The 17,216-nt window shown below is 43.4% G+C and overlaps 2 protein-coding genes across 5 annotated transcripts in view; both read right to left on the bottom strand.

Moving 5' to 3' along the window:
* Nucleotides 1-967: 967 nt before the first annotated feature.
* Nucleotides 968-9,653, bottom strand: ARL2BP (ARF like GTPase 2 binding protein). 2 transcript variants are annotated; one of them, XM_080936770.1, is made up of 7 exons: nucleotides 9,414-9,653; nucleotides 8,664-8,725; nucleotides 4,830-4,936; nucleotides 3,955-4,040; nucleotides 3,159-3,255; nucleotides 2,364-2,418; nucleotides 968-1,800 (listed from the first exon to the last, which is right to left on the bottom strand). In XM_080936770.1, exons 1-7 carry the CDS (start codon nucleotides 9,449-9,451, stop codon nucleotides 1,796-1,798), a joined length of 450 nt encoding a protein of 149 aa, XP_080792896.1. In that variant the 5' UTR covers nucleotides 9,452-9,653; the 3' UTR covers nucleotides 968-1,795. The 2 variants fall into 2 exon arrangements, with proteins under 2 accessions (XP_080792896.1, XP_080792895.1); XM_080936769.1 differs by having other exon boundaries at nucleotides 968-2,418.
* Nucleotides 9,654-15,387: 5,734 nt separating this feature from the next.
* The window catches only part of RSPRY1 (ring finger and SPRY domain containing 1), a 45,577-nt gene continuing 43,748 nt past the window's right edge, over nucleotides 15,388-17,216 (bottom strand). For all 3 annotated transcript variants that reach the window (XM_080937333.1, XM_080937335.1, XM_080937334.1), the window contains one exon: nucleotides 15,388-16,849. In XM_080937333.1, coding sequence (XP_080793459.1) covers nucleotides 16,753-16,849 — 97 coding nt within the window. In that variant the 3' untranslated portion in view covers nucleotides 15,388-16,752. The remainder of the gene's footprint in view (nucleotides 16,850-17,216) is intronic.

Below are 17,216 nucleotides of genomic sequence, written 5' to 3'. Positions count from 1 at the left end.
GATATTGTTAGAGGGAGGAGGTCAAGCCTTGGCTCTTGGTCCCCACTCACACTTGTTGCCTTGGTTACTGTAAATAGTCATGGTATCCACTTTGAAGGTTAGGTAATGAAGTCTCCCTGTTCCAGGACGAAGCCCAAGGAAAGCTTGGGTTTAAGGAGGAGCAGCTTTTGAGCAGAGAGGGAAGTGGGATCGAGCAAAGCAGAGCTCTCACAGACTCAGGTATCTCATAGCCCGGCATGATGTCATGTCCTCTCATGACACCTGTTCAGGGGAGGCACTCTAGGTTCTGCTGCTCAGCTAAGGGAATAGAAGGCAGTGTCCCAGCGGTGGGCTAGAATGGGCCAGACTGTTAAGTTCCTTGCCCTGGGCCTGATGCAATATCATCAGAGGAAGCATACAGCATCTGTCCCCAGTTTGTGTACCAACACACAACATCAGCAAGCTTGCATAGAATAAATTATTCTTGCAGCCTGCCTGCCTTCTGGGTCTTGTTTGTTTGTTTTAGATTTCTGAGTTTTATTTCATTTCATGTATAAGCACTGTTTTCCTACGTGTATATACTGAGGCCAGAAGAGCACAGGATGCACCGCAGCTGCAGTTAGTCTGAGTTGCCACGTGTGTGCTGTGAACTGACCCAGGGCCCTCTGTGCGAGCAGCCAGTGCTCTTAGCCATCTCTCCAGCCCCTTCACTGCTGCCCCCAGAACTGTCTCTGTATTTGTCCACTTTCTTTTTTTTTTTTTTAACCAGGCAGGCTGAGCAGCAAACCTTATCAAGTGCTTTCAGCATCTGCCTGCAGCGAGCAGTTCAGATTATAGGAGGGGCAGGAAGGGAAAGGTCGCTTGAGAGGTGACATTTACAGAGCTGGCCCCTGAGAGGGCCTTTGATCTCAAAAGACCAAAGCAACAATAACCGGATGCCAGTGGTTACATTAAAATGGACAATACACAACAAGTGATTATTCTTGCCAAACACCTCAAACTTTACTCATTTTACAAAAGTACTGAGTGACACACAGCTACAGAGAAAACACAGAGCTTAGCTTATAACCTTTAAAGTCAGGATGGTCACATGCAAAGTCTTCGTGGGTTTTTATGTTTACTATAAAAGTTAAAGTCAAAAGTATACATTAGGATTTGAACTGTTTTCTTCTTTCTAGAGATGTGACACACATGCTTTCTGGGTGGTGGCAGCCCACCAAAGATGACAGATGACCAGAAAAACTATGTCCCGCCCCTCCCCCCAGGCTGAGCTGGATCCAGGGAGCATTAACTCAGCAGGAGACATTGTAGGGAAACAAACAGCAGGGACCCTACCCCCCAACCCCCAATAAAAAACCCAGCTCACCGGCCTACACTGCAGACAAGCATGCACAAACTCACCCAGCGCGCTGTTGTGACAGGACGCAGACAAACGGGCACAAGCACACCAAGCATGCTGTCCTGACAGAGCTGTGGCCCACGTCTAGTTCACAGCCTGTCTGTACTGGTGCCCAGCGAGAGGGGCACCAATCGGAAAGCAAATTTGCACTCGCAACACTCACAACTAAAAAGCACACAGCATATAATACTTTGATCTTTAAGTGGTTGATCAAGGGCATCCCAAGATCATACTCACTAGGTTAGCCTGAGTTTTCATCTATAAAAATATGTTTCTTGAAAATAATGTTTAGAGAGTAGAGAACAGTGGACTACATCAAGCTCAGCAGGGTTCGCTGGCGAAAGGAATGCTAACGTGAGATCAGGAGTTCATTTTCACTTGGTGGGTAGAGGATACTCAGTGGATCCCGGTAGCCAGTCAAGCTGTAATCATAGCATCAGAAACCAGGACAAGGCAGCTGGTCTGTAACTCCCTAGATAAATATGCCCAAACAAAAGCCCCATCCAGGCTGAGGTCTAAAATGGACCCAGGTGAAAACTGTGGGGAGAACAAAGACTCACTAAATCGATGAAGGGGATGAAGGGCTCACAATGGTGTGATGTACACATTGTTGACACACTACACTACCATGTTGATGGGGAAGAGCCCCCAGGTGAGGTGGCCGACCCGGGCATGCTTCAGAGGAGCTACTAGAAGCACCTGGGAGAGGTGTCTGTATGGGGACAGGGGTGGGGAACGAGGACTACTGACTACAGGTAGGTGTTTCTGAACAAGGGCCAGGAGGGTCAGTCATTTTTTCCAGGACCCATCAATACTTCATATGAACGAAGGGCTGTGGCACACAATGGGTCTTTGCATCTGTCATCATTAGCCCATGTTTCTCTGAGCCTGCTGGGCTGGTGACCTCATATCAATCACCTGTGGTGTGAAGGTGAGACCTAGTGCCGAAGGTTGTTCTGGGAAGCTGCCGTAGAAGGTGACTTACACAGAGAAGTCACGACCAAGCCGCTGCTTAAGTCCAGTCCTCGGCCTTCCTTTTCCTACAGGAGAAAACGGAACTTCAAGACACCAGGAGTGAAGGAAGCTTTCCTGACTCAGGAGCCTCTCGGATTGGAGGATGGTGGGGCTAGCAGGGAGGTGTGTGAGCTCCCAAGGAGCATACAGAGGGCAAGGCAACAGGTTATTTCCTTTTTCTCTACTATGGGAAATGGCTTGGGGGTTAAAAGCACTGACTACTCTTTCAGGGGACTGGCATTTGATTCCCACCATCACAGCTTACAACTGTCTCTAATTCTAGTCCCAGGGGACCCTACCTGATCTGGCCTCCATGGGCACCAGACATACATGTATGTAGTACACAGATACACATGCAGGCCGACACTTATACTCATGAAAAATAATAAGCTAAATTTAAAAAATATGACGGACTGGGAATGGGCACGGTGCCATGCTTTTAATCCAGGTTCTTAGGTAGTGATATGGTCTCGTTAAATGCACACATAAGTAAACGAGCAAGGCAGCTCATTCTTGGTGGAGCCCAAATGGAAGGTGATGGAATGAGACTCCTTTGTTGGGAGCCCTGAGCTAGTGTCATAGAAAGGCCTGGCCAGAAAGGAACAGCAATTACTTATTCCTCAAAAGCCACCAAACTAACACTAACCATTTTAAGGGGAAGAGGTTAAAAGACAGAGGGTATGAGGCAGGCGGGGGTCTTCTTAACTCTGCCCTCTACTTTCTGTGTGGCTCCTTGAGGCTAAGTAGGCAAGCAGCCATAACTTACTGCTCTGTAGTCCAGGAACATCTCCTTGAAAGCCAGAAAATCTGTGAATGTGAGCAGCATGTCGAAGATGTCTCCAGCCACTTCATCTTTATGGTGCCTGCAAAAGACAGTGTTGGCTTTGTGGATGAACAGATTCCATTCAAGATGCACAAGCCAGGCATGGTGAGGCATGTCTATCAGCACCTGGAAGGTGGAGGCAGAAGTGTACGAGACCCACCCTTACCCCTCACAAAAATAAAAAAAGTGGTTGGAGAGAGGGTTCAGTGGTTAAGAGCATTTCCTGCTCTTGCAGAGGACCCAGGCTTGCTTCCTGCATGCATGTGGACACTCACAATGGCCTGTAACATGGTTCTAGAGGATCTAACTCACCCCTCTGGCCTCTGGAGGCTTCTGCATGCACATGGTACACATAAATTTAAAAATCTGCATAGAGGACTTCCCACTCCCACTTTGGACCCAGCCACCCAGTGTTTCTTGATTTTTAAAGATTTATTTATTTTATGTATAATACATTATTTATTTATTTGTTTATTTATTTATTTAATGTATAATACATTATTCTCTTCAGACACATCAGAAGAGGGCGTTGGATCTCATTACAGATGTTTGTGAGCCACCATGTGGTTGCTGGGATTTGAACTCAGGACCTCTGGAAGAGCAGTCAGTGCTCTTAACCGCTGAGCCATCTCTCCAACTCCCACCCAGTGTTCTTAAGAGAGGAGAAGAAGGGAGTGGGTTGTCTTCAGTCTAGGGGAGGAAAATGAGAAGCACAGAACCAGAGTCAAGCCCAACTCACTGCAGTGTGGTCGTGAAGGCTGCCATGTTGAAGCCTGGGATACGCTCCAGCAACTGCTCTTCAATGTACTTCTCTACCAGAGAAATCTGCAACAGTGGAGACAGGGAGGTGTGGGCCCTCTGGTCATTATCTGAGATACTCTGTGTGTGTGTGTGTGTGAGAGTGCACCTGCACATACGCCATGAGCACAGATGGCTGCAGAGGCCAGAAGAGGATGCGGGATCCTCTGGAACTTACCAGATGTAGGTGAACTACTCTGCAGTCCTCTGGGAGCCATCTGACCAGCCTGTGTTTTTATTCATCATTATTGGGTACATGATGTATGTGAGTGGGTATGTATGTGTTACAATGTGCATGTGGATGCCAAAGGACATCTACTGAACCAGTTCTCTCCCTAACCTTTAAGTTTTACCCACTGGCACTGCTTTTTCACAGATTACGGTAAAGGCAAATTTGTTTTAAACCAGAAGTTGCAAGCTCACCAACTACTCCATGAAAACCGTTTAGAAAATAGCTCCAAGATCTGGCAGGAGAAAATGATCTACACCAGACTCTAATCAGCACCCCCAGCAGTGCTGGCATACATAAAAAGTGAACGAATTAAAACTTGCTCTTTCTTTTTTAAAAGAAGCAATCTTGCCAAACAACCTAAGCTAATTTGAGATTTACTGGGTAGCCAGGCAGGCTTCTAACTGTAGCCATTCTTCTGTCCCAGCCTCTTGGGTGTTAGTGACAGGTGGCTACAGGTGCCACTTTGCAACATTTTTCCATTCTAATGTAACTTTTTAATAATATATATTAATTATACATAACAGATCTAAGTTGAGATTTTTAAAAGAAACTAACTTCCTGGTAGGAGAAACAGAACTACTTACATATTCATTAAAAATAGGCGTATAGGTGAGTTTATTCTCTTCTGTGTCTTCAAATTCCTGGTAGTACTTGTCCATGAAGTTTCTCTGCAATAACTGGAACTCATCATCTGATACAATTTAGTAAATGTATTTACAATTTAGTAAAATTTAAAACATCAATTTTTTAAAATAAGTACTTTGCTGGCTTATATCTTTGTGAGTGTTTAATTCTTAGCTTTTTTTTTTTTTAAACAGATCTGGTTTCTTTTGTTCTGTTTATTTATTGATTGATTTATTCATTCATTCATTCATTGATTTATTCATTCATTCATTCATTTATTCATTTTAAGTACACTGTCACTGTCTTCTAACCCACCAGAAGAGGGCATCAGATCTCATTATAGGTGGTTGTGAGCCACCATGTAGTTGCTGGGACTTGAACTCAGGACTTCTGGAAGAGCAATCAGTGCTCTTAACCACTGAGCCATCTCTCCAGCCCCTAATTTTTAGCTTTTGAGACAGGATCTCCATAAATATATCTGCTTGGCTGACCTGGAATTCATTATGTAGACTAGGCTGACCTCAACTTGTTGCCGTCTTTCTGACTCTGAGTACTGGGGTCATAGCTTTTAACCCAGGAGGCAGAGGCGGGTGGACCTGAGTATGAAGCCAGTCTGGTCTACACAGCAAAAACCAGGGTAGACAGGGCTATACAGAGAAACCTTGTTTTGAACAACAACAACAAAAAAAACAAAAACAAACAAAACACACACACACACACACACACACACACACACACACACACGTGGGGTGTGGGGAGGCCATAATCTATCCAAACAGGATACCTTGCAAACCTTGGAACACTAATTGTCCACAAAGAACTACCTGGTATCTCTAACACATACATTTGTTGTTTATTGTACTGGCTGGTTTGTGTGTAAACTTTACACAAGCTGGAGTTATCACAGAGAAAGGAGTCTCCCTTGAGGAAATGCCTCCACGAAATCCAGCTATAAGGCATTTTCTCAACTAGTGATCAAGGGGGGAGGGCCCAGCCCATTGTGGGTACTATCCCTGGGCTGGTAGTCTTGGGTTCTAAAATAAAGCAGACTGAGCAGGCCAGGGGAAGCAAGCCAGTAAGTAACATTCTTCCATGGCCGCTGCATCGGCTCCTGCTTCCTGACCTGCTTGAGTTCCAGTCCTGACTTCTCTTGGTGATGAACAGCAATTTATAAGTATAAACTGAATAAACCCTTTCCTCCCCAACTTGCTTCTTGGTCATGATTTTTGTACAGGAATAGAAACCCTAACACATGTATACAAAAGGTCACTTCTCAGACTGGAAGACTACTATGGTAAGAAACCCTTCTTTCCTAGTTAAAGTTTCTTTCTTTTTAAATTATATTTTCATTTACTCATTTTTAGGTGCATATGTGTACCTGCTTGCCATGGCATAAGGGTAGAGGTCAGAGGACAACTTGTAGGAGGTTCTTTCCTTCTACTGTCCACATACAAGGATCTTGGAATTGAATTCAGGTCATCAGGCTTGGTAGCAAGCACTTTACCCACTGAAGCATCTTATTGGCCATCCTTTTAAAACTACATATTTATTTAGAGACAGGGCCTCACTGTGTAGCTGACTGGTCTGCAACTTGCTATGTAATTCCAGGCTAGCTGGGAACCCACAGAGGTCCTCCTGCATGTTGGAATTAATGCAAGTACCATGGTGCCCATCCAAAGAATTCTGTCCCTCTACTATGTGGGTCTCACAGATTAAATTTGGTGGTTAGGCTTGTGAGTCATCTTGCTGTCCCCTTTTCTCCTATCTTAATATCATTTTAGCAGCAGCAGTGAGAACTGAATAGTGGGCTAAAGGGTGGGATCTGTAGGAAGCCAGACTGCCTGGGTTCAAATCCCATCACAGCCGTATACTTTGTATGGTCTTGGACAAGTGACTTATTTCTGTAGACCCCAATCTTCCCACCTGGAGCATAAAGATGGCTCTAGTGTCTGTCATAGGGCTTGCCAGGTGAATTCAGAGGAGAGTTCAGGTAGAGACTGACAGTGAACACTCAAGGATAAGAAGTAGGAAATTCTGACAATTCTGACAAACCAGCATTCCTACAACTAAAAGGAAATCTTCAAAAGTGAGCCAGAGTTAATTAAGCTTGTTTCTCCATGATAGGTGGGATATCCACGGTGGGCAAAACAACTGAGAACTACTCAGGAGAGGGCTTCTGGTGAGACATGGGAGCTAGGGGCTTGGACCCAGACTGCATATCAAGGTGATTTTTCAGACTAATCTAGGTTAAGCCACACACCCCAAAACCAAACAACAGGGCCTTTCCCCAAGTGCTAGGAAAGCTCAGAAGCTGTCAAATTTAGTTTCTTTCTTATCTATTTGTCTTCCACTTTAGATTTATTACTGCCTGCTGGCCACTTAGCAGAATGAAAAGATTCCCAAAAGAATCTGGAAATAGGAACTAAGAATGCAAGGGAACAGGAGAGCAGCGTAGCTCATGCCTGCACTCCTGGTGCTTGGGAGCCTGAGGCTTCTTAGAAGACTGGAAGATCAAGGCTCGCCTGGACATTAGACCCTAAAAACAAAACTTTTTCCACCAAAGCAACCAAAGACATATCAAGAATATAACTTGACACAAGCTAGAGTCATCAGAGAGGAAGGAGCCTCAGTTGAGGAAATGGCTCCACGTGATCCAGTTGATCCAGGACGTGCATGGTGGTTCTTGCCTTTAATTCCAGGAGATTGGATCTGTGGGTTTGAAGCTATCGTGGTCTACAGAGCAAGCTCCAGGACAGCCAGGGCTACACAGAGAAAAACCCTGTCTCAAACAACAACAACAGTGTCAAAAACAACCCAAAAACTAAACACCAACTACAACAAAAGAAAATGAAGAGCTCCAAGGAGATTTGACACCTTGTTACAAGTGCTCTATAGGGTTATGGTTTGGGTTCGGTTCTACAGCACGAAAATGTTAAAGCTCATAACCATATAAAAACCAAAGTGTTCTTACTGAATACGTGAAATAAAACTGGTCAATATCTCCTGAAGCCTGGCCAAGAGCTCTGTCCTATCCGCCAGTTGATTGGTTTCCTGAACTGGTCTCCTCTGAAACCCTCAATGCTGTTAAAAAGGCATTAGAGCTTACAAGGCAGAGCCAGGACCTGAACTCCCCCATCTCTTTGCCTCCACCCACCCATGCTGAGACTACAGAGGTGCCACACACTAGGTTTTGGATTCTTTCTTTTTTAATTATATTTTTATTATTTTGTTTCTGAATGGGCTCATGCCTGCTACAACCTGTGTATGGAAGTCTGGAGACAACTTTTGAGAGCCTGTGGATCCCGAGGATTAAACTAAGGTTGTCAGGCTGGCTGGTGAGTGCCTCTACCAACTGAGCCATCTTGCTGACCCATAGGGGTTGTTTCTAAGACAACAAAGCTCAGAATGGCTTGCTTATTATTACACAGTGCTGTGAGTTAAGATTTAAGTGCTTTGTGTTTTAAAAATCAACTCTTCAAATTTATTTCTTGGCGTTCCTCTTATAAGCAGAGGTTTGGGATGTTGAGATGGCTCGACTGCTTGTGTAAGACGGGTGACCCAAGTTCTAAGCTCAGAACTCACATAAAGGTAGGAGAGAACCAACTCCCACAAAGTTGTCTTCTGACCTCCACATGTCCACAGTGACCTGGCATCAACCCCACCCACAATCCATACTATATGTAAATGAATACATTTTTAAAAATTGTTTTAAGCAAGGGTCTGCCTGATTTAAATCACGGAATTGACCAAAGGAACTAAGGGAGCACAAGTCACTTAGTGGTGTCGAAACTTACCCATAATAATGTCCTCTAAACATCCAACCACAGCATCAAATTCTGCATCAGAGGCTGAGGAACTGAAAAACACATCAGGATTAGGTGCTGGTCCAAATAATTATTTCAGGAACTTAACTTGTTTTTTCTGTGGATACGGGGATTGAACCCAAGGCCTCGACCACACCAGGCAATAACAAAACCCACTAGCATTTTTTTTAAATGTAAGATTCCCAGCGTGCACTGAAAAACAAAAAAATAATAGCAAGATGAACCTACCATCACTCAGTTTCACCAATCAAGGATTACTGTCTAGTATAGAAATTACAAATAAAGGAAAACACCCGTGACCAAAACCGGTATGACAATCACAAAAGCAAGCAAGCAAGCAATTTGGGGAGCTGAGTCTGGTGTGGCACATCTTCAGGTTTCCGCGTTTATTACCCGCGGGATTTACTCACCGCATCCTGGCTCTTAACGCTACACCTATCTGGTGGTGAGTGTGACCACACGCGGGAGGAGCCCCGGCCTAGAGGGTAACTGGATCAGGAATGGCTTTAGACAGGCGGTGAGGCCGCCGCCAGCCTGGGCAGCTCAAGGCCTCTGGGTTTTGCTGACGGCCAAGATTGAGGTCAGAGGATTGTGATGGAAGCGCTGGTAATCGGTGACATATGCCCGCAGGAAGAAAACGCCCCGCTAGAGGGGAGCCCCGATCAGCCAGCCCACGCCCGGCCCCGGAGGACACCCGCAGACCCTGGCCGCGTCACTTACAAGGACAGCGCGAAGCTCTCTTCCTCTAGGGCGTCCATCGCAGGGGCGCCGCGGTCGCCGGCCCGGGCCCGCGGCCCCGCCGCCTCCTACCGCGCCCGCCGCCCGGCTTCTCTCTGGCCCGCACGGCCTCAACCGCATCAAGGGCCCGCAGAAGGCCGCGCCCGCGCCCCGCCCGGCGATCGCGCGAGGCCGGGGCTGCAGCTCCGGGCTGGGCCCAGCGCCCGCCAGCCTCTCGCGGGACCACCCCGCCGGTGTGTTAGGGTAGGCGGTGCTTGCAGCACCACCTCCCGTCACCATGGTTACTCCAGCAACCAATCACAGCCTCAGGTTCTCAGGTCTCTTGCAGAAGACTGGAAAAAAAATGATGGCCGTCTGTCTCGTGTTTCCAGATGAAAAAAATGGGAGCCCAGAACCTCAGTTTCTTCACTTGCAATTTAGGGATTTTAAAGATTAGGGAGTTGAAATTCGTGTTTTAAGAGCGCTGGAGATGGCCAAATTGCTCGAAAGCCAGTCTCTTACTTTGTCCTAGATAATGCAGACATCTGATTTACCAGAAAGTTACTTCTTGGAAATATGGAAGAGTCCACGAAATTAAGTGGACGACTTGTAACTTAATTTGTAATCGTCAAATCAAGAGCAAGAGCAGGGAGGGCGTGGTGGCGTGAGTCTGTAGTCCCAGCATTTGAAAAGTGGAGGCTCAAGACTTTCAAGGCCTGCTCAGCTACATAGTGAGTTTGCTGCCAGCTTACAGGCAACAACCGCCCCCGCGACCGTAAACAATTATTAGGCAGTAAATGGTTTCTTGGATAAGTATACAGACAAAACAGTTAACCACTGAAAGCGATGTAATCAGAAATTGAATAACTGCTTCCGGGTAAAGTCCCCTCTAAAATGGCCACACCATGAAGATAGGTTTCCTGGGATTGGTTTCCCCACTTTTTTTTTTTTTTTTTTAAAGCATGCGTAGCTACATGTGTAGTACATAACTAGAAAATTTATGGTATCAGTTAGGGTTATGTGGCCAATCTTAATCAGACATTTTTGAATGGACATAAAATGTGTGTCCGTGGATCTTAATAGCATCTGGAACCAAGATGATTTCAAAGACACTGGGAGGAGTATTCTGGTCAGTGTCAAGTGAAGACAAGTGTGCTGGTTGGTTTTTGTCAACTTGACTTGAGTGACCTGGAAAAAGGAGACCTTAGTTGATAGTGTGTATGTTTGTCTTTTTTTCAAGACAGGATTTGTGTTGCTCTGGCTGTCCTGGAACTCACTCTGTAGCTCAAGCTGGCCCTGAACTCAGAGAACCACCTGCCTTTGCCTCCCAAGTACTTGGATTGAAGACAAGTGCCATCACCTCCTGGTTTTGAATGTGGATTATTTTAATGACTGATGCAGGAGGGCCCAGTCCTCTATGGGTGGTGCTATATCTGGGGAGGTATGGGATCTATATAAGGAAGCTCAGCAAACTATGGAGAATAAGCCAGTTAACAGCATTTCTTTACCTACTTCAGTTCCTGCCTCCAGGTTCCTGTCCTAACTTCCCTCACTGATAGACAATGGCATGGAAGCAGACACAAAATAAACCCTTTCTTTTCCTAAACTGGTTTTGATCAGTGTTTTGTCACAGTTCTGATAAGCAAACTAGGACACACATTTTAAAATTCCACTGAGTACTGGTCAGACAGCTCAGAGCAGACAGCCAAGGTCCTATTAGGCTCTTTTCCTATATCCCATTTACTTCGGAGTATATACATGAACTGCCTGCTGATCCTAAATCATGGATCCAAACAGAAAAGGAACAATTTTTTTTTTTTGTCTCCACTAGTTACTTATTGCTATTTACAACTCCCTCTCTCCTGAGAAACCTACTGAACTAAAACATGTTATTCACTTATTCATCTGCATTTTGGGAAGGCCTTGGCAAGGACATCTTTTTTCCATTTGGTTGCAATGAAGCTTAAGAGGCCTTTTCACAGAGCTCTGCAGGTGGCAACTTAGTGGTGGATCTTGGCTGTGAGTTGGTGAGGAATATGGTGGGGGGGGTGAGGTGGCTTGGGGAAAGGTGTCAGTTCCTCTTCATACAGGCCTTGTGGAGGTGTTTGGGTTTTCTCACACAATAGCAATTGAACTGGAGCCAAGTATTCCTGTCAGGTATGGTGAAATACACCTTTAATCCCAGCCCTTGGGAGGCAGAGGCAGGTAGATAATGTTTGAGGTCACTCTGGTCTACAAAGGAAGTTCTAAACCAGCCAGAATTATGAGAGATTCTGTAAAAACAAAACAATAGAAAACAGCACACCCCATAAAATATTCTAAGAGATAAGCAGAGCCCTCAGGTAAAACACTCTACATATAAAATAAAATATGGAAAAAAAGCTGGAGAAATGGCTTTAGGTTGAATACTTCATGTTTTTCTTGAGTTCTGTACCCAGTACCCATATCAAGCAGCTCTAAGTCTGAAATCCAATACCCTCTTCTTTAAAAAAAAGTTGGGTAGGGTGGCACATGCCTTTAATTTCAGCAGGAGTATATGAATTTAAGGCCTGTGAGCATTATATAGTGAGACTTCGTCAAAATGCAAACCAACAGCAAACAAAAATTCTTGCCTTTTTTCCTTTAAGTCTCAAAAATATTGTATTTTGCTTGTATGTGTTTACATGCACATGGTGGTGCACAGTGCATAAGGATCAGGACAGCTTGCAGGAGTTGGGGTTTCTCTTTCTACAATCTGGATACCAGGGATTGTATACCTAAAGTCAGGTCATTAGGCTTGGTGGCAAAGACCTTTGCCTGATGAGTATCTTGTCAGCGCTGTTTTTGTTGGAAAAAAAAAAACCTTAAAATGTGTTCTCTGAGTGTAGTTGTTGTGCTTGCATGTATGCCTCTGCATCACGAGGAGTTCAGAAAAGTGTTGGATAACCTGGAGCTGGAGTTACAGATGGTTGTGAGACACCATGTGAATGCTGAGGATCAAAGCTGAGTCCTCTGGGAGAACAACCAATTGCTTTTTATTGTTGATCCATCTTTCCAGACCATCTTTCATTTTTTAGGGACAGGATCTCAAACTCTGTAGCTCAGGCGACCCTGGAACTCACAGTGGAATCTAGCTATCCTCAAACTCATAACAAATTTCCTGTCCCCAGAATGCTGGGATTATAGGCACAGAACACCATAACTAGCTACATTAAAACTATTTCTGCTGGGCCTATTGGCAAATGCCTTTAGTCTCAGCACTTGGGAGGCAGAGGCAGGCAGATCTCTTGAGTCTGAGACCAGCCTGGTCTACATATTGAGTTTTAGGACAGCTAGAGCTACACAGTAAGACTCTTCACGAAAAAAAACACAAAACAAACAAAACTCCCAAACTATTTCTGTCCAGTGCGGTAGTCTATGGTTTTAATTCTAGCACTGGGAGGCAGAGGGATCTCTGTGAGTTCCATGCCAGTCTGGTCTACATAGCCAGTTCCAGGACAGGCCAATAGGAACTTCACAGTGAGACCTTGCCTCAAAAACAAGCAAGGACAACAAAAGAAACACATAATAACCTAAGTGAATAAACAATTGTACAATATGAAGAGTGGACAGCCTTAGAAAGAGCTGGTTTTCAAGGATACAAATTCAAGATGGTTAAAATCATAAAAATAATTTCTTACTGCAGTAGTCATTTTGTTCCTGAGGCTCAATAGTTATTTCCTGGAACTGCAAATAGCACCATGACTTTTTTTCTTGCTTTACATTATTCAAAAGATGTCAAACAAAAGGAAGAAAGAAAAGGAAAAGAAAATAAAAAAGACAGCAGGAGAAATAGCTCAGTAGATTGGATGATATTCAGAGGACCTGGGTTCCATTCCCAGCACTCACACAGTAGCTCACAACTGTCTTCAGCTCCAGTTCTAGGGCATCTGATACCCTCACACAGACATATGCAGGCAAAACACCAATGCACATAAGAGAAATCAATTAAAAAATAAAAAAGGCATATTTTAAAAAAGATTTATTCTAATGTGAGTACACTGTAGCTATTTTAAGACACACCAGAAGAGGGCATCAGATCCCATGACAGATGGTTGTGAATTACCTTGTAGTTGCTGGGAATTGAACTCAGAACCTCTGGAAGAGCAGCTAGTGCTTTTAACCACGTAACTCCATTCTCTCTACATACAGTATGTTTTCTTTTAAAGCAGCTTCAAGATGAGTTTGCTTCCATCCTCAATGTTTTAATGAGTTCACTACTGAAGCTGTTTGATAGTCCTAAAGTAAAAAAAAAAAAAAAAAAAAGAAAAAGAAAAAAGGAAAAGCAGGACACCTTGGGAACAAAGCTTAAGGGGAGATTTATAGAAAGTTGGCACCTTCCTGCAATCCTTCAGCTCCTGTTAGATTTTTTTTTTTTTTTTTAAATTTTCCACAATAGAGGGCAGAGTCATTCTCTAAGGACAGTATCCAGGTACTTCCAAGGTTAATATGCTCTTGCCTTTTTCTATTGTACTTAGAAGGAAATACAAGCTCCTTACCTTCATAAGCATTCCCTGACCTCCAGCAGCAGAGAAAGCTCCTCTCACTGTCTGTCTTCCCTGCACCAGCTGTTTTCCTTGGTGAGCACCTCTGTCCACAATGCTATGCCCACCTAGACACTCAGTACTAGGAACCTTTATTCAGTCCCTTCTGTCTGCTTTGACCTTATGCCTCCTTTAGTTTTCTTCTGGAAACTTTCCCTACCCATATGTTAGCCAAACATCTAACATAGTTCTGCCTAATTCTCCCCATAACTACATGCTTATGTTCATGGCAGCATGTTCTTTTCCTTCATGGCATTAGCAAGTTATCACAATACATAGAAATTATATTGCTTCTTTCCGCTACTTCATAAGCAGATGTCTGACATGTCACACAGGCAAGTGCCAGTACCTATTACAGCTGCTCAATAAAGATCTGCTAGATGGACATGTAATTAAACAAGGTCTCTTTGTACTTCTGGGTAGCTTGGAGCTTTATGATTGGCCTGCTTCTGCCTTCCTGGCACTGGGACTAAAGGCAATCAATCACTAATGTTGGGGACTGGTCCTAATGCTTTGAATTATTTCAGCTCCCCAACTTGGAAATCTGTGTGCCCAAATGCTGGAGCAGGTCCTTGTTCACAATTGGTTTTTGATTGATCCATAAAGAAAGCCAATGGCTGGGCAGGTAGACTGAGGCATGACCTTTAGATTTGTGCAAGCTAGGAACTAGGAGAAAGGAGAGAGATTGCCATGTCTCAGAGGGAGACAAATCAGATTTAGAGTTGAAGAAACTTCATCCAAAATGTAGGTGGAAAGGGAAAGCAGCCCTATGGGAGAGGCTGCCCAGAAGGTAACAGGGCAGGAAAGATAAAACACAGATTTAGAAGGTGTTGAGCCAGAAGTACTGGAGGGAAATGTATGCTAGCCGGGTGAAGGATTAGAACTGCAGGGCGTATCAAAAATTAACTGATGTATGTGTGTGTGTGTGTGTGTGTGTGTGTGTGTGCGTGCGTGTATGTCTTTCATTTGAGAATCCAAATAACTCTTAGGTGGGTGTGTGTGTATGACCCTTCCGAAGCACAAAGTGGTATAGCTAATTCAGCGCTATACACCATGCCTAGTTAAACTTAATTTTCTTTTTCTCTGAGGTGTTAGGGAAGGAGTGCAGGGCATGCCAGACAGTAATCTACCACTGAGCTAACGATCCAGTGCTGTATAACCCTGACTGTTCTGGAATTAACTATGTAGTAGCCTAGGCTGGCTGATAATTAATTCATGTAAACTCCCAGTCTCAGCCTTCTGAGTGCTGGTATTATAGGTTTGGCTTTTCTTCCTTGCTTCTTATACTTGATTCTCTCCTACCCTGAAGAGTAGGAGCTTTAGTAGAAGACACCAATGAGAGCTGTGAAGTCTTAAGAGTAAAAAATGCAACAGATATTTTATTCTTCAAATTACTGCATTCACCACAAGCTGAAAGAACACATAACTATATCTGTATATATATTTATATATATATATAGTTTTTTTTGGACTTATGGAAGACCAGAGAGACACAAAGAAACCCCAGCACCCCAAGACATACAGCCAGGAGATTGCCTCCGCAGTGGACTGGTTTAATGAACCACAAGAAGGAAAAGAAGGAAAAAGAATGTGTAGTGAGCTGGAAACACTGTAAAATCAGAAGACATCTACTGTTCAAGTATAAACTCAGTAAGTAAGGACTTGGCATAAATTGAAAGGCAGTCGCTGAGGTACACCATTATGAAATAAGTTTTAAAAATTTACAATTCTACCTTCCAATTTTTTTTTCTGTAAGAAAAAAGTGGACTCTTGAAGGCCTTCACCAGAGACCCTGAGAGGGATATAAACACTTTTGATGAAGACAGAGTCAACAATTCATGATTGAACTTGCTATTCAAAAACATGTATTTATTTAAAACAACAGGATATGTGTTCTCAGACTGTCTTCTAGAGATCAATTCAAGAGTTTCAAAGTATATTACTTCCCAAAACAATACTGATTAAAAAACAAAACATAACAAAAAAACCTGATTTGATGGTACCTCAAAGATACACTACCAATTTTCTCCAGTCTAACATTGCAATTGATTTAAGAGTTCCACCTGCATTTGTTAAAACATTTTTTTCTCACAAAATGTGGGCACTGAAACTGGATAGAAACAGCATGAATGTGAAAATACCACCAATTTTCTGTAGTTTAAAAAAACTAGAATATTCTTTGGAATCACTGAAATATAAAAAAAAAAAAAAGGGTTTTGTTGTTCTTTTCCCTACAGTCAGCCTTTCACGATCTTCATGTTGTTTGTAGTAATGACCTGTGTGATCTGTGCAGCGCTACATTTACAGATTCAAGTCTTGCAGTGCAGTATCCATGCTTAACACACCGGGGTTCTCTGACCAGTGACACTTAACCCAGATACGCTGCCAATTATTTCTCCAAAAATGACTTCACCCCAAAATAAAAACTGTACACTAAGACACAAAACACCTTGTGTTAAACAACCAAATCAACCCAACATGAAGAATTCCGGCGTGGTTTCAGTATTCAGGAGACCCTTGCCTCATGGAAGTACCACAGGCCCAGATGCTGACATTCAGCCTTCCTTGGCCTCAAAAGGAATTCAGGGATGGTAAGTTGGATTATTATACTAAGAGAATTTGTCTTTGATAAACTACCAATTTTAGCATAAAATCTGGCCATGGCTATAAGTTTCAATGTGCGTACAACTGGTTAGAGATGTTTGTGGTTTTTTTTCCTTTTCTTTTCAACATTGGCTGGAATTGAGTAGAAATAGGTCCATGATATCTCTTCACATGTGTCATGAAATATGAGAAATCTGTCTGATTCTAGACACTATTTCTTTACGACACAATGGGCAGGTCTCCAGTTGCAAGGCACAATCCATGCACAGGTCGCTGAGGAAAAAGACATAAAAAAGTTAAATTAATGCTTTAAAGGCCAAACTCTACCTGCTAGCCAAATCTAAAAGGTTAACAAATCTAATGGGGAAAGGGTAAATTTATTTATTTACCTGTAGAATAAATTTATATTGCATTAAAATCTGTATGTACATATTATACACACATAAATAGTTTTTCCTCCTCTATCAACTTGTCATTTATTCTAGAGAATTTACCAAATATATCTTATACCACAAATGTGACACAAGGCCTTTATTATATATTAGATTTTCAGTTGGGTGCTGGAAATTGAACCAGGATTCTCTGGAAAAGCTGCCAGTGCTCTTAACTGCTGAGCCATTTCTCCAGCCCTTCTAGCTTT

This window comes from Micromys minutus (assembly GCF_963924665.1).
Source record: "Micromys minutus genome assembly, chromosome: 24".
NCBI lineage: Eukaryota > Metazoa > Chordata > Mammalia > Rodentia > Muridae > Micromys > Micromys minutus.
This window is presented reverse-complemented; position numbering and strand designations above follow the sequence as displayed.

What these genes read in the sequence shown, in the direction of transcription:
- ARL2BP (XM_080936769.1), bottom strand. Translation starts at nt 9,451, where the DNA reads ATGGACGCCCTAGAGGAAGAGAGCTTCGCGCTGTCCTT. An exon ending in CGCCTATTTTTAATGAATAT is followed by an intron (nt 4,041 to 4,829) that starts GTAAGTAGTTCT and finishes CCACTGTTGCAG; the next exon opens with ATTTCTCTGGTAGAGAAGTA. An exon ending in TGTTCCTGGACTACAGAGCA is followed by an intron (nt 2,419 to 3,158) that starts GTAAGTTATGGC and finishes TTTCTCCTGTAG; the next exon opens with GAAAAGGAAGGCCGAGGACT.